At 43.5% G+C, this 24,269-nt stretch overlaps 1 protein-coding gene across 2 annotated transcripts in view; it reads right to left on the bottom strand.

Moving 5' to 3' along the window:
- MDM2 (MDM2 proto-oncogene) overlaps window positions 1-24,269 on the bottom strand; it is a 55,234-nt gene that overhangs the window by 6,713 nt on the left and 24,252 nt on the right. For both annotated transcript variants that reach the window (XM_073620064.1, XM_073620063.1), the window contains exons 7-10: window positions 22,123-22,201; window positions 21,832-21,992; window positions 15,615-15,770; window positions 3,643-3,720 (exon numbers count right to left, since the gene is read on the bottom strand). In XM_073620064.1, coding sequence (XP_073476165.1) covers window positions 3,643-3,720; window positions 15,615-15,770; window positions 21,832-21,992; window positions 22,123-22,201 — 474 coding nt within the window. The remainder of the gene's footprint in view (window positions 1-3,642; window positions 3,721-15,614; window positions 15,771-21,831; window positions 21,993-22,122; window positions 22,202-24,269) is intronic.

Raw genomic sequence — 24,269 nt, 5'->3', positions numbered from 1 at the left:
AAAAGGAAAAGAAAAAAGGACACTTTATTTCCACCACACACATATTTACAATGGGTCTTTCATTTTGCAGCAGAAATATTTTTAAGAACAATGAAAATAGTTTAAAAACATTGTAACTAGGGCAGGAGAGATTCGCTTGCTTTTTCAACATCTTAAAAAGGCAAGAACATTTTTTTTTGGTATGCTGTGGGACTGGGATCACATAAACACAAAGTGGGGTTTTCTCAAATTTGACTTAAAAATTATCCCTTGTAGAATGGGGCTGTACTCGTAATTCAAGGTCTAGGGGACCAAAAAAAGATTTACCTACCCAATCCTCCACATTGCTAGACCAGTCCCTGCAACATCTTCTCCCCCATGCTCCAGCGTTCTAAGGTCCTGACACCATCAAAACCAATGCAGGGTCCTTTGAGAAGAGATAGTCTACACCGATGGAGAATGGGGGAGTATGGTCTACTGGGTAAGCAGAGGATCATGCAAGTAAATGTTCTTCTATTCTCTCCTACATTAACCACTTCCATACCGGGCCTATTCTGACACTCCTCTCTTACACGTAAAAATCATAATTTTTTTGCTATAAAATTTCTCAGAACCCCCAAACATTACATATTTAGCAGACACCCTAGGGAATAAAATGGCGGTCATTGCAACTTTTTATGTCACACGGTATTTTGCACAACAATTTTTCAAACGCTTTTTTTTTTTTTTTTTTAAACTGCTTCATGAATTAAAAAATAAAGCAGTAAAGTTAGCCCAATTTTTTTTAGTATAATGTGAAAGTTGATGTTACGCCGAGTAAATATATACCCAACATGTCACACTTTAAAATTGCGAACACTCTTGGAATGGCGCCAAACTTGGGTACTTAAAAATCTCCAAAGGCGACGCTTTAAAATTTTTTTTACAGGTTACCAGTTAAGAGTTAAAGAGCAGGTCCAGTGCTAGAATTGTTGCTCTTGCTCTAACGCACGCAGCGATACCTCACATGTGTGGTTTAAACAACATTTACATATGTGGGCGGGACTTAGGTGTGCGTTCCCTTCTGTGCGTGAGCACACGGGGATAGGGGTGCTTTAAATTTACATTTTTTTTTTTATTGTTTATTTTACTTTACACTTTCTCTCTTTCTCTTGATCACTTTTATTCCTATTACAAGGAATGTAAACACCCCTTGTAGTAGGAATAGTGCATGACAGGTCCTTTTTATGGAGAGATATGGGGTCTATAAGACCCCCCATCTCTCCTCCAGGCTGGAAAGCATAAGATCAAAAAAAAAAAAAAAATTTACGATACCATGCTTTCCAGCAGTGATTGCAACTTTGTAACAGGCGTAATGTCATAACGTCGTGCTTGGTCCTCCGACGGCCATAGAGATGACCATCTGGTCACCGGAAATCTCTATGCTCGTCATCCGGCGGCGGATTCTTTCTCCGGGTCCCCGATGGCACGGGAGAGCCTGGAGAAGCACCGGATAGCGGCCGGAGGGTTGTCCACTCCCGTCGCCTGTAAAAATGGCAGAACTGTCACTATGATCATTCTTAGGGTGCACAGAATCGCCGGCTCTAAAAGATGATACCTGAATGATGCCTGTAGCTGCAGGCATCATTCAGATATCCCCACTGAAAGTCAAAGACGTCATATGACGTCCTTAGGCTGGAAGTGGTTAAAGGAGCAGTTAACCCATGCAGTGCGATTGCAGCCCCGCTGCAAGGGAAGATTTTCAAATTTGCTGGAGTTGGGTTTAATTACCACTTTCCCTTACAGCATGCACTCATTTGGTCACAGGATTATGAAAAGGAATGAACACTGCCTAGTCAGAGCATACACGGAACTAGAGACGACTTCCCGAGCTCTATCTATCTAACAGCGCTAACTTAATCACAAGGCACCTAGTCCTGTCACATGGAAAAGGGAGATTCACATGCTCACCCATAGCAGGAATTGTCAGTTATTTCTTCCAGGTCCTGGCTTCCAAATGGTGCAGCACAGGAGTGAAAAAAGGTAAGTACATGTTGAGCATTGGGGAAGTGGTTAAAGTGGAAGTAAACCCATCGATTTGATAGTTTCAAACAACAGTTAACATTCCCGAGATGCCGGAAGTGCTAGCTGTCACATTGTTTGTGCTCTTAACCAAACTCTCAAACCATCCAATGGCTGGTGTCAAAGGATCACATGTGCAGAATCATAGCAGTTGCAGAGTAAACAGAGGCTAAAATGGCAGCTTCCTTGGCTGAAAACGATAGGCGGGTTTACTTCCACTTTAAGTGACCCTTTCCCTTGCATAGACAAAAGGATTCACTTTGAGTGTCACTTTAGTACTCACATCAGAGGCTATGGTTAAGGTGGTTGTAAACCTCATATGAAATAAAAAAATATAGCATATCCCTCTATAGTATAATGTAGCTTCAATCCAACACAAAGCACCTAGTGTGGTTCCTATTTGCTCTCTCCTCCCTCTGCTATCTGCACAAGTCACTTCTGACAGTTTATGCCGACACCACAGAATCAAGGGGAACAAAATGGCTCCACCCCCAAGATACATAAGGTGATTGACAGCCGGGGGGGGGGGGGACAGGGGGAGAGAGAGAGAGAGAGATTTTAAAAGTGTATAATCAGGTACAATGTATGTAGGAGGATTTGTTTCTTCTCTGTGTATCAACTGAGGCTAGTCACTTCAGTGGGTATTTGTGAGGGCTTACAATCAATTTAAATCGAATCCAAAAGCAAGCATTTATTTTACTGCAGCTTACCAATTTTTAGATGTAATGGCTGCATTTGTTTTCTGTTTCAGGCTCTCTAATTTTGACCTTTTTCAACAGAACAAGCTTTCCTGCAGATGTAACAGTTAGATGGTTGAAAGGGTTATTATACTGCAGCTTATCAATTCTTAGATGTGAATTTTTAGGCTTTCTTCTATTTAAGTCTAATGTTTTTCAAAAGAACAAGCTCTCCTGCAGATGTATCAGTTACAGAGAATCACATCGACGGATTAGAAAGATGCAAGATATCAAATGCTTGATTTTGGGTTTAATACTGCTTTAAGTGTTAATTTATGGCATAAAATGTGTTAAAAGCTTTGGCTGATTTAGGGTTAAGTATCAAAGTTAAGGATAATAGGATTCACCTACTGGAGCAGGTTACATATTACACGTGTATTTAGGGTGTAACATGCAATATGCTCCAGCACCCCTCTGATCCTGGGGGGAAAAAACATTCCGATCCTGAGCACCATTCTTCCACATTCACCTAAACACAGCAGCTGCTACACTCTGCTAAAAGCCTATGTGTACATGGACACATAGGCTTTTATGGCGTTGAGTTTAGGAGCTTTGGCAAAAAAAAAAAAAAAAAAAAAAAAAAAAAACGCCAAAAGCTCATAAAAGTCAAGTTTAGGAGCTGCCAGTGTAGCCTAGTGAACACGAAGCCTAAGTGTTAATGTGTGAGTTTGTGTAAAGAGTTTAAAAAAAAAAAAAACCCCACACGATTTAAGGGAATGTTCCAGTATTGACCTACTTGGCTCAATAGACTTTTGCTGGGCTTTATGATTGAAAGTCAGCTACTAAATGTTAATGTACGAGGATAAAAGCGAATACACATTTATAATTTGGTCAACTCCATATAAAAAAAAAAAAAAAAACTTACAGCTTCTGAAATTTCAGTATCATCTTCAAAAGAATCCACATTACTATCCTCAGCTTGGTATATGGTTACTTGATATACCTAGATTTAGAAAACAGAAGGTCATTACAAAGAAACAGTATTATCTTTCAGTAGACACTGGGAAAAAAAAAAGAAATTTAGACCTTTAAAATTATATATATATATATATATATATATATATATATATATATATATATATATATATATATATATATATATATACACACACACACACACATACACACTCTAAAACATGGGTGGGGAAACCATGGCCCTCGAGCTGTTGGGAAACTACAAATCCCATCATGCCTCTTTCTCTGGAACTTTCAGTCTTGCAATGCCTCATGGGATATGTAGGTCCATAACAGCTGGAGGGCCGCAGCTTGCCCACCCCTGTTCTAAATCATCATGAAAATAATAGAACTATTTCCAAACAGCACCTTTCCAACATCACACCTTGTAGAAATACGAATAAGCTAGCCTTATTCTTTTACAAATGTATGTTAATTTTTCTGCTTTTCTATTTCCTGCATTGGTGGCTTGATGTACACCGGCCATCGAAGTGTAAATGAACAGAAGAAAAATCCAAATCAATATTAGGTGGGACCACCCTTTGCCTTCGAGACAGCATCAATTCTTCTAGGTACACTTGCACACAGTTTCTGAAGGAACTTGGCAGGTAGGTTGTTCCAAACATGTTGGATAACTAGCCACAGATCTTCTGTGGACGTAGGCTGCCTCAAATGCTTCCATTTCTTCATGTAATCCCAGACAGACTAGATGTTAAGATCAGGGCTTTGTGGGGGCCAAACCATTACATCCAGGTCTCCTTGTTATTCTTTATGCTGAAGATAGTTCTTAACTCATTAATGCCTCTTGTTCCAATATTGCTACAGCCAAATATTTCACATTTCAAATTTTTCAGTCCAGAGCACCTGCTGACATTTTTCTGCAACCAGGTTCCTATGTTAGAGCAAAAAGAATGTCACCAGCACATCATGGATCTTCAGAACAGGTGCAAAGCTTTAATCAGCGATCACATCATTACAGCAGATAGCAACGCTTTGGAGCCGCGCAGGACCCCTTCATCAGGCCAGTAAATTGGTGTACCTGGGTCACACTGCTTTCTGCCAGTTCTGTGCTGATGGCATTGCTGAACTTCTTTTGATGTCGAAGGAAAGTAGGCATGATGTGTCTTTCACCTGCTGCATTTTTCCCTGGCCGACCACTACGTCTACAGTCTTCAACGTTGCCCGTTTCTTCGGGCCTCTTCAAAAGAGCTTCAACACCACATCTTGACACCCCAGTCTGCTTTGAAATCTTTGCCTGGGAAAGATCTTGTTGATGCAGTATAACTACCTCGTGTCCTGTTGCTGTGCTCAGTCTTGCCATGGTGTATGACCTGTGACATGAAACGGTCTTCCACAGCCTCACCTTAGTAGCAGAGTTTGGCTGTTCCTCACCCATTTCTAAGCCTCCTACACAGCTGTTTCAGTTAATGACTGTATTTCAACCTACATATGAAATTGATAAAGCATTAGCTTCTGCTTGGTATAATTAGTTAATCATACACCTGACTCTAATCCTCCAAAATCCCTGACTTTGTGCAAGTGTACAAGTTTAAGGCCTCTTTCCACAAGTCTGCTTTGCTCAGCAGGAGATCGGTCCACTGATCCCCTGCTGAGCAGATCAGAGCGGGCAGATGAGATGTCCATGTCCACTCAGTTTATGCATGGCGGACGGACACCGACACAGCCCACTCTGCTCTTTGGGTGGTTGGGTGTAAATGGACCGGCTGCTTGTTTACACCCGACTGCCCTGCAATTTGATCCGCCTAGATGGCAGGCAATAGATTCCCTTCCTTTTTTCCGGAGGATAGGAAGTAGGCAGGTGTAAACAGGCAAGTCCACTTACACCTAACGCTCAATAGGGATGCATGGACCATTGGATCAGGTCCGACTGAAAAAATGACCTGAACTGATTGCCCATGTGAAATGGTGCTGGTTTGAAGGTAAAGGGTGTCACACCGGATATTGATTTGATTAAGATTTTTCTTCTGTTCACTCACTTTGCAGTTTGTAAATTGATAAAAATAAACAATAAAAATGTATATTTTTGAAAGCATTCATACTTTACAGCATTTCTTCACACCTGCCTAAAACCTTTGCACAGTACTGTACAGTTGTGCTCATAAGTTTACATACCCTGGCAGAATTTATGATTTCTTGGCCATTTTTTAGAGAATATGAATAACACAAAAACTTTTTTCACTCATGGTTAGCGTTTGGCTGAAACCATTTATTTTCAATAAACTGTGTTTACTCTTTTTAAATCATGATGACAACAGAAACTAGCCAAATGACCCTGATCAAAAGTTTACACACCCCAGTTCTTAATACCGTGTATTTCCTCCTTTAACATCAATGACAGCTTGAAGTCTTTTGCGGTATTTGTGGATGAGGCTCTTCATCTTCTCAGATGGTAAAGCTGCCCATTCCTCTTGGCAAAAAGCCTCCACTTCCTGTAAATTCTTGGGCTGTCTTGCATGAACTGCACATATGAGATCTCCCCAGAGTGGCTCAATGATATCGAGGTCAGGAGACTGAGATGGCCACTCCAGAACCTTCACTGTATTCTGCTGTAGCCAATGACAGGTCAACTTGGCCTTGTGTTTTGGATCATTGTCATGTTGGAATGTACATCCCATGCACAGCTTCCTTGCTGATGAATGCAAATGTTCCTCCAGTATTTTTTGATAACATACTGCATTTATCTTGCCATCAATTTTGACCAAATTTACTGTGCCTTTGCAGCTCACACATCCCCAAAACATCAGCGATCCACCTCCGCGTTTCACAGTAGGAATGGTGTACCTTTCATCATAGGCCTTGACTCCTCTACAAACGTAGCGTTTATAATTGTGGCCAAAAAATAGGATTTTTGACTTGCCGTAAAACCCATTTCTCGTTCATTGACCGACACAGCACTTCCTTATTCAGAACCATAGGGTTATATCGTCCCCTACAGAAGTAGGACACTAGGAAGAAAAAAGACTTGATTGTGCCCATGGGCAGTCCTATACACCTCCCTCTCTGCTATCGGCCTTCAGTTTTGTCACAAGCAGTGTCAGAAGCATTAAAAACTCCATAGAGGGGTGGGTGCTGTGTGTCAATGAACTCAGAGAAATGGATTTTACGGTAAGTCAATAATCCTATTTTCTCATCCGTTCTTTGACAGACACAGCGCTTCCTTATTCAGAACCATAGGGATGTCCCAAAGCAGTGCCAAACATGAGGGGTGGGGCAGCCAACAAAAAAACAGGCCAACCAGACAACATGGAGCTCAACAAGAACTGGAGCCCAACCCGACCAGCAAGTAAACCCCTTCATGAGGGGAAAAACCCTCTAGACAGCAGCCTGCAGAACCTTGCGGCCAAAAGAGGCATCCACAGATGCCAGCACATCCACTTTGTAAAATTTAGTGAAAGTGTGCACCGATGACCAGGTGGCCACCTTGCAAACTTGCGTCACTGACACCTGTTGACCTAAGGCCCAGGAGGCACTCAGCGCCCGAGTAGGGAGGAACCCGACCCCTGACAGAATAGGCCTGAGTTACCGTCTGTCTGATCCCTTTAGAAATGGTCGCTGAGAAAGCAAACAGCCCCTTCTTTGGCCCGTCTGTGATCACGAACAGGGAGGCTGACCTCCGAAAGGATAAAAGAAACAACTTTTGGAAGGAACAAAGGACAAGGACGAAAAACCACCTTGTCCTTATGAATCACCAGGTAGGGCGTGCGACAGGATAGCGCCGCCAATTCTGACACCCTGCAAGCAGAAGTGATAGCCACCAAGAAGGCCACCTTCTGTGACAGAGTGAGCAGGGGAATTTCTCTAATATTTTCAAATGGAGGCTTCTGTAGAAGCGAAAGCACCAGATTCAAGTCCCACTGTGGCAAGGGAGATCGCACCGGTGGAACCACATCGCACCCCCTGAATATGCTAAGCCAGGGGGCGTTGAAAAAAACATCAAAGCCAACACCTGGCCCTTGATAGTACTCAAGGCCAAAATTCTTTTCAACGCCCCTCTGAAGAAAAGTCAAAATCCGAGCCACCGAAAAGGAATGTGGGTGAAACCCCACTGACTCACACCATGAAATGTACGCTTTTCCACGTCCGATGATATATCTTCCTGGAAGTAGACTTTCTAGCTTTGAGTAGTGTCGGAATCACCAATGCAACACCTGGCTTTCAACAGCCAGGCAACTACAGCAGGGTGGAAGATCAGCCCTTGGCATAGCAGATCCTCCCTGAGAGGCAGCCACCAGATGCACCAGGTCGGCGTACCAGGACCGACGAGGCCAGTCCGGGGCCACTAGAATGACCGGAATTCTTTCACCCTTAATCCTGTGTAACAGCCAAGGCAGAAGCTTAAAAGGAGGAAAGGTGTAGATCAGACGATACTGGCCCCACTGAGCCACCAGAGCATCTGAGGCATCCAACAGAAAGTTCCGAGACCTGGCCACAAACCTCTGCTCCTTCCTGTTGAGCCGGGATGCTATCAGATCTACCTCTGGAGAGCCCCAACGCAGACATATCTGTTGAAATACCTCCTGATGAAGGGACCACTCCCTTGGTCCAACACTTGTTGACTGAGGTAAATCCGCCTGCCAGTTGTCCACTCCCGGAATGTGGACGGCGGAGATGGCCGGGACGAAACGCTCTGCCCAACGGAGAATGACGGCTACTTCCAGGCCCGCTAACACACTCCTTGTTCCTCCCTGGTGGTTGACATAGGCCACCGCCGTGGCATTGTCCGACTGGATCCGTATCGGGAGCCCCTGAAGTCGATCCGTCCAATGATCCAGAGTCTGATCGCCCGGAGTTCCAAGATGTTGACAGTGCCTGGATTCCTCCAGCGTCCAGCAACCCTGAGCAGAGCTCAGGCCCAGGACTCCTCCCCACCCGGACAGACTGGCATCGGTGTCACAAGATCTCCTTTTGCAGGGGTCTCATGTGGAGAACTGAGCAAAAGGGACCGCCTCGAACGTCTGAAAAAATCTGCTTGGGGGACAAGACTGAAACTCGATCTTGTAACCAGACAGAATCACTTTGTGGACCCAAATGTTTATCAGAGAGGTCCATGGGCCCAGAAACCAGCGAAGACGCACCCCACCCGGACTGCGGGTGAGGGCGCCCCTTCCTGCTGAAGGAGCCTTATCTGGGGGTCTGGAGAACCCCGCTCTCAAGTTGCCCGACTAGGGTCGCTTGGATGGTTGCGACGTGGCTCCTTCCCATTTTTTGACTATGGAAGAGAAGTACTCTTCCCCCAGCGGCACTCTGGATGATATCATTAAGAGCGGCCCCAAACAGTCGCTTTAAAAAGGCAGATCGGCTAGGGTTTTTTTTTTTTTAGAGGCCTGGTCCGCAGTCCAACACTTCAGCCACAATACCCGCCGAAGCACTACCGCTAAAACAGACAGCTTAGAAAACAAAGGAGCTGCGTCTAAAGAGGCATAGCAGACAAACTGCAGCCCCTGGACCAGCTGGTCCGCCAATTCAGTGAAGGCAGGAGGAAACTGATCACCCTCCAGGTCACAGCGCAACAGCTTCGCCCACTCTGTCAGCGTTTGAGACACAGGGCAATGGCCAGGACCGGCCGAAGCGCCAAACCCACAATAGTGAACATAGTTCGGCTCAGAAACTCTGCCTTCCTGTCAGCCGGATCTTTAAAAGTTGGACAGTCTTCAACCGGAAGATTTGTTCAATCGAGAGACCGGAGGATCCACCACAGGTGGAGTCGTCCACTTCTTGAGAAGACCCTCCGCAAAAGGATAACGCACTGCAAAGCACTTTGGGAATGCAAAGGGACGTTTTGGATGCTCCCATTCCTTATACAGACAAACTTATCAAAAAAGGAGGGATAAGGGAACACTTTTGCCGCGCGAGACGGTTTGTGAGTGCCAAAAGGTATCGGCATCTCCACCGCAGCTGCATCCTCCATTTTTAAAGTTTCCCGCACAGATGCAATCAGTGCGTCCACCAGTGCCTGCTTGTGTGCAGCCCCTGGGGCAGAGGAATCATCCTCACTATCTGAAAAATCTAGGAGCGTGGCCGCAGACCCAGTAGGGTGGGGCAGTCTACGGCAGCCGAATCAGATTCAGGATCTGACAAGACAGATGAAGCAGGGGAAGGCGGGGGACGCTTCTTGCTAGTCCGCCGCCCAAAAGCCACCTCCACCCTGGACACAAAGGACTCCAGGGCCACCATCAGTGCGTCAACGGATGGCTGGGACCCAGAGGGACCTGCAGCCTCTGATAGGGGGTCAGGTGGGGAAAACATGCTCCCGAGACTCCATAGGGGGAAGAAGAGACCGCCCCACACCAAGAGCGACCGCTGCAAAGGGACACCCCCCACGCCAGTAGCGGTACCGGAGCACCAGGACACCCCACAGCCTGCAGCAGAGAGAGGAATGGACTCCACCAGACTCCCCACACCACCGCCGTAGCGCTTGCTGCCTCAGGTGTAGACCCACACACGCGTGGCATCCCAGGAAGAGGATAACACAGGAGTCAGCACCGGGTTAAAAGGAGCAGCTTCCGCCTGCTAAAAACACCATCTGGGCTACACAGTAATGGCCGCTGCTGCCTGAGCATAAAAAACACCAAATCATGGCCGCCAAGCTACACAAAAATGCCCGCCAGCCATAAGAAGTCAGCAGGCACTAAGAGGGAAAAGACGCCGGCTACGGCAAAATAGCCACGCTACACGAGGCTGACGCAGACCCCAGGAAAGCCCCTAAAGGGAGGAAGAGGATCCAGGCACCGGACCCCCGGGAGTGCCCAGTGCCTCCCCCCCCCCCCGTAAGCACTGCACCTGGCGGCGCGCACCCCCTGCCCACCAGTACTCAACCCCATCCCCCAAGATCCATCATGGCACCACACTACCCCATATAGAGGAGGGAGGAGGAAAGGGGGGCTATCAGGGGACCATCCACCCCAGAAAGAGAAAGTGCAAGGCGGAGGGAAACCTGCAGGACCAACCGACCTGGGGAGGGGTCGCATCCACCGCAAGCCCACCAAGGCGTGAGGGGGAACATTTACTCACCATACCAGGACCAGGCGGGCACTGCTCCAGACAGAACCTCCTCGCCACTGAAGTGGGGGTGCTGTTGGCCATGAAGGACGCTGCCACTCGAGCCGAGACCCAGTCGTATGCCACCTCGCGAGACGTTTAACTTGTGAGGCGGTCGACCTAGCGCGTAACTGCGGTCTGCACACGCTCGCTGACCAGACTGCGGAGACCACTGGATCAAGTGTCCAGCCCGTCGCCCAGTCTGGCAGTTGATTGTTGTTTTCCTGGATTTTTTCTGGTCTGCAAACAAAAAAATAACATTTTTCAGGACTAGAGATCCCAGCAGGGAACTAGGTCCTTACTCCTGACTAGGCAGAAAAAAAACTGAAGGCCTATAGCAGAGAGGGGGGTGTATATCACCTAGGCCTGCCCATGGACGTAGCCAAGTCTTTTTTCTGCCTAGTGTCCTACTCCTGTAGGGGGAAGATATAACCCTATGGTTCTGAATAAGGAAACGCTGCGTCTGTCAATGAACAAATGAGAAAGCTCAATTTTGGTCTCATCACTCCAAATGATTTTCTGCCAGAAGGTTTGAGGCTTGTCTTTGTGCTGTTTAGCATATTGTAAGCGGGATACTTTGAGGCATTTGCGTAGAAATGGCTTTCTTCTGGCGACTCGACCATGCAGCCCATCTTTCGTCAAGTGCCTTCTTATTGTGCATCTTGAAACAGCCACACTACATGTTTTCAGAGAGTCCTCTATTTCACCCGAAGTTATTTGTGGGTGTTTCTTTGCATCCTAAACAATTTTCCTGGTAGTTGTGGCTAAAACTTCAGTTGGTCTACCTGACCGTGGTTTGGTTTCAACAGAACCCCTCATTTTCCACTTCTTGATTAGAGTTTGAACACTGCTGATTGGCATTCTCAATTCCTTTCATATCTTTTTATATTCCTTTCCCATTTTATACAGTTCAACTACCTTTTCCCGCAGATCCTTTTGACAATGCTTTTGCTTTCCCCATGACTCAGAATCCAGAAACATCAGTGCAGCACTGGATGAAAGATACAAGGGTCTGTCAGGAGTCCAGAAACTCACTGACCTTTTATACACACACTAATTACAAGCAAACAGATCGCAGGTGAGGATGGTTACCTTTAATAGACATTCAAACCCCTTTGTGTCAACTTGTGTGCATGTTATCAGGCCAAAATCACCAGGGTATGTAAACTTTTGATCAGGGTCATATGGGTAGTTTTTGTTGTCATTATGATTTAAAAAGAGTAAACAGTTGATTGATAATAAATGGCTTGAGCCAAACACTAACCATGAGTGAAAGAAATGTTTTTGTGTTATTCATATTCTCTGAAAAATGGCCAAGAAATCATAAATCCTGCCAGGGTATGTAAATTTTTGAGCACAACTATATTACTGCAAAGCAAAGTATTATTTAAAACAGCGGAATTTTAGACATTCATAAAGAACAATTTAAAGTCCCTACACAGTTAAACTTCAAAAAGTGGTCTGTAAAAAGCTAAATTCTCCAGGTTTTATTTTTACTACTGTCTAAAACTCCAATAATGAGATCTTCCACGGTCATTGCTGTAACAAGCCAATTTATTCATTGGCTGCATTTGAACATTTTCTAGATATAAAACTAAAGGGGAAAAAGGTAAAGATGCTTAGCTTAATTTAAATGATCGCATCAATCACTATGATTTTAGAGGAACTGGTTTATATAGCATGTAAGTATACAGTACATGTACATGGCCGCAACCCAATCTGCTGATTATATAAGCAGGCACTGATTTCTGCTTAGTGGTACACTATGATGTTGCCTTATTGCTTCTTTCCCAGAAGTCTACAGTTAGATTTCATGATTAAATGCAACAAAATTTGTATGTGGTCAAGATCTGGCTAGAGCTTGAGAAAGGAGGATAAGGGGCTTTACACAAGCCTTTATCTTAACACTCTGATTGGTAAACAAAGCTCAAGAAACCAATTTCAAAATTCTCACTTAGTACTGATGCACTACAATGCTCCCTATCATCTATCCCTCAGTCACAGTCCAATGGTGGAAGAAAACATCTGGGCACTATGTTCCATTTGGTGGGCTTGCACCCTCATAACAAACTCTGGGGCACAATCCAGGAACTCTACACCAAAACCATGGGTTCTGCTGTCCCTAACCGTCCTCACTGTTACGCTTTCTGTGTTACCATTCTCTAGCTCTATTAAACATGCTACTCAAGATATCCTTCAACATTTTCTTACTGCAAGTATGTGATCGCAACTGGCGCTGACCCTAACCACCTACCCTTCCAGAGTGGGTCAATGTATTAGACTTTATTTCCCACCTCCATCTGTCTTCATATTCATATCCTCATCCTCGGATCTGAGTTGGCTGGACTGCCCTTTGGAATTCACAAGAATTCTGCAACAGATTATCATCATCCCCTTAAAATGTATGCATTTCCTGGGTAAGTGCTGTAATGAGGATGGGCAGGCCTCCTATACCCTTTCTTACTAACCCCTGTATCCTTTACCTTACACCACTACTCTTTTCCCGCTAACCTACTCTTTCCTCCTTGCCCCCCCCCCAAATATGTCCTTCTCCTTGACTATATTTATACAACCACTGGCACCCAAGCCTCTGAATACCAGAGACTCTAAGCCACACCCTCCTCACGATCACGAGCCCTGGAAATTACACTATTTTACAATTATTTGTCTTAATCTAACATTCAGTAAAAGCATATTTAAAAAAAAAAAAAAAAGAAGAAGAAGAACACATTGAAATTTAAGAGACATTTTCTATTAAAATGGTTTGCTCCGGTTTCCTACCTGGGAGACAATGATTAGTCTTGTAGACTGGATCTGAGCTCAGTGTGTGTGGGAATTGACAGGCTGTTTGCCATGCTTCTCTGCCTTCCCACTCACATCTGAACAGATGACATTAGGTTTGGAGCAATGAAGACGAGGGGCCACTCACTAAAATGCACAAGCATATGAACATGCATTTCAGTGATATCAGAAGTTGCTGATCATCTTCAGTACCCAAAATGCAACAACAGACCAGGCTTACAGCAGCCTATGGAAGTAAGAGAGGAAATACTGCAATGAAGGCAAGACGATTTGCTGTGTTTAAATACACAAAAGACAAAAATTATCACATTGCTCAGAAATCACAATGCCTTTACACACAATATTTACAACCATCTACCTTCATTCAGTTTCAAAGTTTCAGTTAGCAGAATAAGAGTTTACTAATAAATGTATCAGTTCCAAAAGAGACCCACCCAGACATATACAAATCCTTTGAAAAGTATCCAAAGCCTTGCCATAAAGCCAGACTAAACATGCATTAGCAGGGGCAATGGTTTATGAAAATATTGTTATCCCTGAATGCTGATAAGCAGCACTTTAATACCACGAAATCCAAATACCGTATATACTCGAGTATAAGCCGACTTTTTCAGCACATTTTTTATGCTGAAAAAGCCCCCCTCGGCTTATACTCGAGTGAGGGTCTCCCGCTGTGTCATGCAGTCCTAACTGTTCGGCGGCTGTCTACTGTAACAAAGCAAGGAAAAGAACCCACTCCAGGTGTCTGGGTCACAAGAAAATCTTCTCCTCCTCAAATAATGGTGCTGGCTCAGTATGCAAAGTAGCATATAGAAAAGGATTCAATCCAGATGGCGGCACTCCAACAAACGATTTCTTTGTTGGTTAAAAACCATACAGCAAAAGATGAAATCAACAGCTGACATGTTTCACACCATAACTACTGGTGCTTACTCACAGCCACTTTAACAAAGCCCCGCCTCCTCCTCCTCTGTGATAGACGGAGCACTGATACAATGCTGGGAAACTGAATCAGTGTTCCGTCTATCACGGACGAGGCGGGGCTTTGTTATAGTGGATGGCCGCCGCACTAAGACTGCAGTTGCATGACACAGCGGGAGACACCTGCTGTTTGTAATCAAAGGTACAGGTGGGCCCAGTGAGGCTGCAGATGGGCACTGATGATACAAGTGGGCACAGTGAGGCCGCAAATGGGCATTGTTTACCAGTAGCTGCTGAATTTCCCACCCTAGGCTTATACGCGAGTCAATACGGTTTCCCAGTTTTTTGTGGTAAAATTAGGTGCCTCGGCTTATATTTGGGTCGGCTTATACTTGAGTATATACGGTAAGTTGTTTTTTTTTTTTTTTTTATTTTTTATTTAAAGGTAGAATCAAATAACACATCATCAAGATTTGAAAATAGCTTAAAAAAAAATCCTGTTAAAGCTGAACTCCACATGGATATAAAAATGAAAAAGCATTGCACCTATGCATCCATGTCAAGTGCCTAAATTTGCCTTGAGAGCAGCAACCTGTAATAGTCTGTACAACAGTTCTCACAATGGTAGGGAAGGGGTGGGAATGTGCAGCATACTGAGCAATTTAGACTCTGTTCAATGTCAGTGTGCCTACAAGAGAAGAGAAAGTGGGCAGAGAGATGACCTCTCCAGCATGCTGCAGCTTCTTCACTATCCAATCCACAGACTGTGCCGTTTGATAAAGTGCTGCTGCAGTGAAGTTCCAGGGTGTGGCTGGGATGTCTGACAGTGGTGCCAGGAACAAAGAATTAAAAATCCTTTGGTGGGTAAAATGGTTTCCTTTTTGTATTTAAATTGTTTTTAATCTCACTACCTAGAGATCAGTATTAACCATATTTTTCTGTGGTCTGGTTTTATAAGAAACATGTATGCAACAAGGTTAAACAAATTCTTAAACGCTGCTTAGTACTAGAGGATAGCATACAAATTACATAAGAAAATACATTTGCATTTTGAGTTGATATTTTCCAAGCTACCATTAGCACTTAAAAGCATATTCGTACCTCATCATCTAAATCATCATCCGAATGACTCTGTTCATCTGCACTGGGACTGTAATCATCCGAATATACGGACTCAACTTCAAATTCCACACTGAACTGGTCTGAGTCAGAATCTTGGTCCAGCCACTCAGAGTCATCTGAATGCGCTTGAAGATCCTAAAACAAGATGTGAAAGTAAAAAATACCTGTTGAAATGATGAGGTGCTAAAAATGGTGTCTACAGTTTGGAAAGAAGAGAGAACCAATCTTAAATAAATGGGCAATCACTAGTACTGCTTAGCTACCAACAGCCAGTGAACACTGAAAAATATATTTAAAAAACTTACCAATGTATCCACTTCAAAATAATAATAAATGTTCATTTTGACAGCCAAAAAAAAAAAAAGTCTTTTAAATTAAATGCATCAGTAAGGATAGCGTAATATGTTGAGATGTCAACGATTGCGCTAAATAAATAAATCCTGAAGTCATACAAAATATATTGGCCCTCCCTCAGTGGCTGCATTACATCAGGTGGGATGATGGCAAATAGGCTTTTACAGGCTGATGTGTGCAATTAGGGATGTCTTTCTCGAATCAGCAGCTCAACACAGAAGTCTGGAATGTCAATAAATGGTACCCAGCCAGATGTACACGCTACAGATTTGCCCCACCTGGCACTTAGCTTTTCTTCTGATGATGCCCAACAGGTATCATACTACCTTACAGCTCATCACGGTACCTCTCTCACTTCCTCATGTTATAAGTACTTTCACAATTTTTAAAGCAAAGTTTACATTTTATGAATACTGCTATAACCAAACTTGCGTGACAAATGTTTTTCCATACCTCCATGTAGTCCAAAGAGATTTACTGAGTTGTTTGTGCACACAGACTAGAAAGATGTCTTTCACAGATGTAACATTCTGTCTGATGTTACAAACATTCCCAAGTGTATAGTGTCTACATTTAGTTAAAAAGGGACATTAACACTTAAGACCAGGCCTTATTTTGGAACTTTTTGTTGAAAAGTTTAAATTTGTTTTCTTTGCTAGAAAATTACTTAGAACTCCCAAACATTATATATTATCTTTTTAGCAGAGACCCTACAGAATAAAATGGCAATCGTTACAATATTTATGTCACACAGTATTTGCGCAGCTGTCTTTCAAACTCGATTTTTTGGAAAAAATACACTTTAAATTAAAAAAACAAAAACACAATATTTACCTCAATTTGTATAATGTGAAAGATGATGTTATGCAGAGTAAATAGATACCTAAACAAGTCAAGGTTTAAAATTGCGCACGCTTGTGGAATGGAGACAAACTACGGTACCTAAAAATCTCCATAGGCAATGCTTTAAAAATGTTTACATATTACCTGTTTAGAGTTACAGAGGAAGTCTTGCGCAGGAATTATTGGTCTCGCTCAAACGATTGCACTAATACCTCACGTGTGGTTTGAACACTGTTTACATATGTTTGCGCGACTTACGCATGTGTTCGCTTATATAGTATATTGACATCCGTGATGTTTTGATGTTACATTTTGAAAGAAGCTGGACACCAGCAGTAGGAAGGTGGCAAAGGCCATATTGGTATACCCCACACTGCTCAGCGCTAAGCCTTTAGGCTTTCAATATTAAACAATCAAACAGCATCACAGATGTCAATATACTATAATTTATACAAGCTCACTTTTTAGCTAAAATTTCTCTGAAATTAAAGACGTAGCTGGCTGTAGTAAGAGGTCTGTTTCTGCCTTCTGACCTGCAGGTGTTCTGTTAGGTTAGCAAACCTCGTAGCAGTGGAATGCATGCACAGCTGACGGAACGTCACTTCCATTAGCTGATCTGACAGAACACCGGCAAGTGGTTAATGCCATTTTTATATTATTTTTTGGAAAATTAGTTGTTGATAGTAGGACTTGCATGCTCTTGCTATCTTTTTTTTTTTGTCTCAGCCAAAAGCTCAGGAGCCACTGACATTCACTACAGGAGCACGCACAGAGTGGAAACTCCTGCCTTCTCTGCCCTGGTGACAGTAGAACTGCTTGTGTGAGCATTAGCTGCGTTACCCCTCCTCTCTTCTTTTCCTTCCTGCGTCATTCCCTTTCCCCTCTATCCCTCTCCCACTTACCCAAACCTTTGCTGACTCCCCCCCCCCCCCTTTTTTTCCCCCTTCTTCTTCCTCTCCCCCTTCCCACAAGTCCCCTAGGGTTGCGGCGGGGGCCGGCTGGCGTCACGCCAACCATGTCAGTGAAGATCATTTCCTGGAATATCAAGGGGCTACATTCACCCAAGAAACAATTTAGCTGCCTCAAAGAACTCTGGAGACTAATAGCGCATATAGTCTTTCTCCAAGAGACCCACTTTAGAGCAGATAAGATCCCTAAACTTTACAACTCCAATTTCCCGACGGTCTATAACAGCCTGTCTCCATCTTCCAAAGCTAAGGGGACTATTATTCTGGTTGCCAAGTCCCTCCAATGGCAGTTGTCAGACGTCCATCAGGACCTGGAGGGCAAATTCCTCATGCTGAAAGGGTAAATTTACTCCCACACTTTCACTCTGGACAAGCAATACCTACCCAACACCAATCAAGTAACAGCTCTTGAATCTTTTCTCTCTACTCTTGAATCCTTCAAGGAAGGAACCCTTATCTTAGAAGGGGACTTTAACATAACCATAGACCCCTGCAGGGACACCTCAGCAAGACTGCTTTCCACCCCTAGAGGATCCAGACTACGCCTCAAAGAGCGTCTTCACTCACACCAACTAGTCAACATTTGGAGGATCTTTCATCCTCAAGAGAGAGACTATACCTACTACTCCCCCCTACATGGCTCCTACTCCAGAATTGATTTCTTTCTCATTAAACATTCCACTAATCTCCAAAGCCGAAATAGGCCATATTGCAATTTCAGATCATGCGCCGATTATATTAGAATTTAACCCCCAACAACAATCTAGCACACCAATATGGCATTTAAATGAATCACTATTAAAAGACCCGGAAATCACAGCGGACATACAGCTTGAACTTAGCTAATACTTTGCCACAAACTCAGGACCCCCTTTCCCTATGGGATGCACACAAGTGTGTCCTCCGTGGGATCTTTATTAAGCATGGACATGCATCCAAACAACGCAGAACGAAAACACTAGCTGACCTGCTGGACAAACTGTACACCCTGGAACGAGCGCATAAACTTCAGACCCCGCACTGCAAATGGAACTCACGAAAATGTGGGAAATGCACTCCCTTTACGAGGACAAACATGTTCCTCTAAGGGTCCATCGCTCATACTATGAACATGGCAACAAGTGCAGCAGCATGTTGGCTAGAGCACTGAAAGCCCAAAATGGTAATCATTTGTCTCGGCACTGACAATCGGAACCTCCCTTTCTTTCCAAATGGGAAAAAGACCTTCAGGTCACTTTTTCGAAACAACAAAAAGATAGGATTCTCTTTTTCGCTCATAAATAATCGCTATGCAGTTAGTATCAAGAAACCACTTACAAAATCATGACACAGTGGTATAGAACCCCATCTGTACTAGCCAAATTATTCCCACAATTGAGCAATCGATGCTGGAGATGTGATTCCCACAGGGGCACACTTTTACAAATCTGGTAATGCCCGAGCATCCAGCCATTTTGGCTACAAGTCATCCAATTGATTCACAAATTTACGGACATCTCAGTATCCAGAGATCCTGCAGCAGTTCTTCTTAACCTGACCCCTCTACCACAGGAAAAAATACAATAAATCATTACTTAAACATTTACTTAATGCAGCTAGAGCATGCATCCCAGCCATGTGGAAACAACAATCTCCTCCTACCCTCGACAGTGGTTCGCCAGAGTGAAAGCCATAGAAAGCATGGAGAGTCGAACCGCCGATCTTCGGGACAAATCGGAAGAACACAAAACAAGATGGTTCTATTGGGATCAGTTCCGTTTCTCTGATGAATACTCTCCTATGAAACCAATTTTTTGCCTGTCGTGGCCTGAGTGGTGTGGGGCTGGCGGGACACTGTCCGCATCCCCTTCCTTACCTCCCCCCACTCCATCCTTTTCTCCCCCCCCCCACCCCCTTTTTTTTTCCTCTCTCCTTTTACTTTCTTCTCGCAGTACAATTTTTTCTTAAGCTTAAAAATTGATGCAATTCATCACAGCGGAACACCGTTTAAGATATAATCCATCATCTATCAGTTACTACTTTCTCAAAGGTTTTGAAATCTTTATTGATTGCACAAAACTGCTTTTTTCAATTCTAAAAACAGATAATGTTAGATTGTAGTATTTATGCTAACTGTTATTACACTAACTGTGATATAGCATGGCTGTTCGTCTACCTGCAACTGTCATCCTCTGTGCATCTTTCAATAAAAAGAAAATTAAAAAAAAAAAAAAAGTGGAAACTCCTGCAAGACTCCAAAGATCCCGGAAGGCACTTACCTGAAGTTAGGCAGCATGGCTGGGGAACAGTGTAAGGAGCAAGCACAGTGGATAGAAAAAAAAAAAAAAAAAAAAAAGCGCTGGAGCATGCAAGTCCTGCTATCAGCATTTCATTTTACAAAAAAAAAAATAGCTTAAATATCACTTTAATACCAAGGCAGGCTATAATGCAAATAAAGCAAAGCGTGCCTCAAGTACTTTGTCCTGTGTCCTACAGCCACAGAGACACACTGCATCTCCCTGAATCTGCCCATGCAGAACAATTCATCAGTAAAATATACATCTACTATCCTATTTATAAAAAGGACCCTTAACCACTTAGCGATTGCCCACCTGCAATGCACTGTGGACGGGTGGCCGCTGTAGGCAAAGCGACATACCTGTATATCACTGACTAATTCCGTGTTTCAGTCACGCCTCCCCCCAGCACCTGCTGTGATTACACACAGCAGAAGCCTGTGAGTAAGTCCTGGCAAATCATTCATGGCTGGGACCTGCTGATCAGCTTGTGTGCAATCACAGCCCAGAGCTCTTGTGTTGGTAAACAACACAGAGCTCTGTACAGTGGTGGGGGGGGGGGGGGGGGGGCAATCAGTTAGTTTCTCTCTTAGTAAAAGCAGCACACCATACACACATTACACATAGTTAAAGAGGAGCTTCAGGCTCCCTCAGAAATACTGTAGCTGCTGACTTTTAATATTAGGGCACTTAACTGTCCAGGAATCCAACGGTGTCCACACCCATCTCTTACTGCGCTGTATGAATGGGCTAGCTGCAGGGGAAGGATGGGGGAGGCGCGAACTGAGCCAGAACATGTCAAAACCAGGTACCCCCCCCCCCCCAAAGGGTACCAAATACAGCAGCAAAGGGGGGGGCAGGCAGACAAGCTGAGCTTTCCCTTTAGGGTGAAGCTCTGCTTTAAGCACATATTTAACCCCTTGATCACCCTAGATGTTAACTCTTCCCAGCCAGTGTCATTAGTACAGTTATAGTGTATAGTTCTAGCATTGTATTAATGTCACTGGTGATGTCAGTTCCCCTCAGCGTCAGTGTCCGATTGAAAAAAATAAAAATTTTTAAAAATACAAAATTTTCGTTTATATCAAAAAAAAATAAAAAAACCAAGAAGTGATCAAATACTACCAAAAGAAAGCTCTATTTGTGCAGAAAAAAAATTATATAAATTTTGTTTTGGTACAGCATTGCATGACCACGCAATCGCCAGTCATAATAGCCCAGTACCGAACAGCAAAAAAATGACCTGGTCATGAAGGGGGTAAAATCTCCCAGAGCTGAAGTGGTTAAACATAGGTAAAGTTTTTCCATTTACTTACCAATCACTTACCAAGATGAATGTTTATTGAGAGAATCTTTATTTTACCAAAGCAACCGATGTTCAAATAAAGATGGCCATGAAACTTGCCCACCACTTTTTCTATTCAGATCTTAGCTTTCACTTGATTACGACCTATAAACTCCTCTTGGCACATCATGCAGACAAATTCAAAACCAACTGCATAATGCAAACAGAACCTCTCACAGTCACCCTGCCACTTTTGTTCTTAAATATTCTGCCTTTATCCATTCAGCCTGTATTCAAAACAAATCACAAACCAAACACTGTAGCACAGAATCTACCTCAAACGCAACAGAGAAGAATTTTCTGTATGAGGACACCTGAATGCTGTTAACTTGCACTGTTGTCTAACACCCCTTGCTGAAAAAATACAAATCTCTCACACCAATTTGTTGTCAGCCAATAACCTTACTTACAGCATTAGAAGAGGTGTCTGTTGAATCACTGTTATTTCTATCACACCGTAAGCCACTTATCACCCACCACGAAAGGCTTTCATCAAACGTTAATGAAATACTGTCTGACTTATGGCGCTTTCTCTGTTGTTCTGCTGGTTGATCATTTGAAGAATTTTCTTCTAAGCAAAGTAAAAAAAAAAAAAAAATACATAGAAAATTTGCTCAGTGACCAAGAGATTATATACACTTTGGAGGGAATGTCAAGACCAATGTGACACCAAGGCATCAGAGATCATGAAGGTTCCCTACCAGAGTCACTGTTGCCTTTTTTTGAACACGACGCAGAGGTGCCTGGAGGTAACTTCTCTTGGAGCTCCACAGAGGACACCTAGATGTGAGACAAACATAGGTAATGAGAGACAATAGGAACATTTCCTGATATGAGGCATAAAAAGAATAGTAGATAGTAGAATTTAGGGTAAATGGTTCACTTTCACATACTGCAGATCTATAATGGAAGTGCTGGAGACTATAATCTTTATCCACTTACTAACTAAAGTATGCAGTTTTACTAACCAATTCAACCCCTTCGGAAGTACCTGTACATCCTCAGGTTGAAGTGGTTATTCGTGGATGTTGTCAGCACCTGATGGTATCATAATGTTCAGCCCATAATGGGCTTGTATGATTCTTGTAAAAGTGATCCAAGCAGCTCTACAGCCGCTTGATCACTTCTACAGGGTGCTGAAAGGGGGCTGCCCTATCACCATAAGGCCAAACCGATCTCAGTTTGATCAGATGCTTTTGGAGGACAGAAGAGAGATCTGGGGTCTCATAGACCCCATATCTCTCCATAAAGAGGACCTGTCATGCTTTTTGCTATCACAAGGGATGTTGTTCAAGGGAGAGTGTAAAAAAAAAAAGTTTTAACTATGTAAACTGTGATTGCACCACACATTTGAGGTATCACTTCAAATGTTAGTGCAAGAGCAATTCTAGTGCCAGAGCTCCTGTAACTCCTAAACTGGTAACCTGTAAATAAAAAAACCTTTAAGCAAAAAAAAAATTTTGCTCATCCGGCGCCTCTGGAAAAGATGCTCTATGATAGAATTTAGCAGCTGCTATAATAAAATAAAAAATTAAAACACAAAGCTCTAGAAGTCCATAGATGTAATTCACAAGCTATAGCAGCACTCTGGAAATTAAAACAACAAAGTCCACTGGTGATAATATGCCCTCTGAAGGGCGAGTCCAAAGTGCATCAGGTGATCCTAAAGTTATTCATATGATGTTTTTCCAAAGAAAAAAAAAAACCTTCACCACGTGAGACCGCTCCCCTCAAAAAAAAAAAAAAAAAAACGCACTCACCAGAACAATGTAATAAAGATGCCTTGTTACAATGATGTATCATTAGCAGAGGATTCCTTCTATGTTTCATTATGGTTTGTGATAAACGAGACAACAAATGAACACCCCTCTTTGAACGCGTAGTCCTTGTTGTATGCTGACTAAAGACGCGGACTTGCTACAGGCTAATGATACATCATTGTAACAAGGCATCTTTATTACATTGTTCTTGTGAGTGCGTTTGAGGGGAGCGGTCTCACGTGGTGCTGTGAAGGTTTTTTATTCTTTGGAAAAACATCATATGAATACCTTTAGGATTACCTGATGCACTTTGGACTCGCCCTTCAGTGGGCATATTATCACCATTGGACTTTGTTGTTTTTATTTCCAGAGCACTGCTATAGCTTGTGAATTACATCTATGGTAACCTGTAAAACCTTTTAAAGCTTCCCCTATGGTGCTTTTTAGGTATCGTAGTTTGTCATCGTTCCACGGGTGTATGCAATTTTAAAGTATGACATGTTAGGTATCTGTCTAACACCATCTTTTACATTTTGACAAAAATTAGTATTATACTGTGTTTATGAGCACCAAAAATCCTTATAGCAGAGTTCCACCCAAAAATGGAACTTCTGCCTTAAGAGAAGGTGACCCCCTGACATGCCACATTTGGCATGTCATTTTTTTTTGGGGGGGGGGATGGGTAGGGGGAGCGGATACCCTCTTTTCGGAGGGTTCCAGCTCCCACTTCCTTCTGGCGCACCCTCAACGCCGGAAGGAAGATCACCTCACCCCCCTCCCTCTAGGCAATCATCTGGGACATGTCTCAGGTCCCAGATGATTGCGCGGCCAGTCATGGCGCGGCTTGCGCATGCGCAGTGGGTGCCCAGCTGTGAAGCCACAGCTGGGTGCCCACAGTTACAATGCCGGCGCCAGTGCCACCGAGCGGAGGGGCAGACGAGCGGGGCTTTCGATCCCCCGCATCGCTGGACCCCGGGAAAGGTAAGTGTCTGATTATTCAAAGTCAGCAGCTGCAGTATTTGTAGCTGCTGACTTTTAAATTTTATTTTATTTTTTTAAAAACAGATCAGGGGATCAGGGGGATGGTG

The sequence above is a fragment of the Aquarana catesbeiana genome, linkage group LG03 (genome assembly GCF_042186555.1).
Source record: "Aquarana catesbeiana isolate 2022-GZ linkage group LG03, ASM4218655v1, whole genome shotgun sequence".
Classification (NCBI taxonomy): Eukaryota; Metazoa; Chordata; class Amphibia; order Anura; family Ranidae; genus Aquarana; species Aquarana catesbeiana.
Note: the sequence above shows the minus strand (reverse complement) of the source record. Positions and strands in the feature narration are given on the sequence as shown.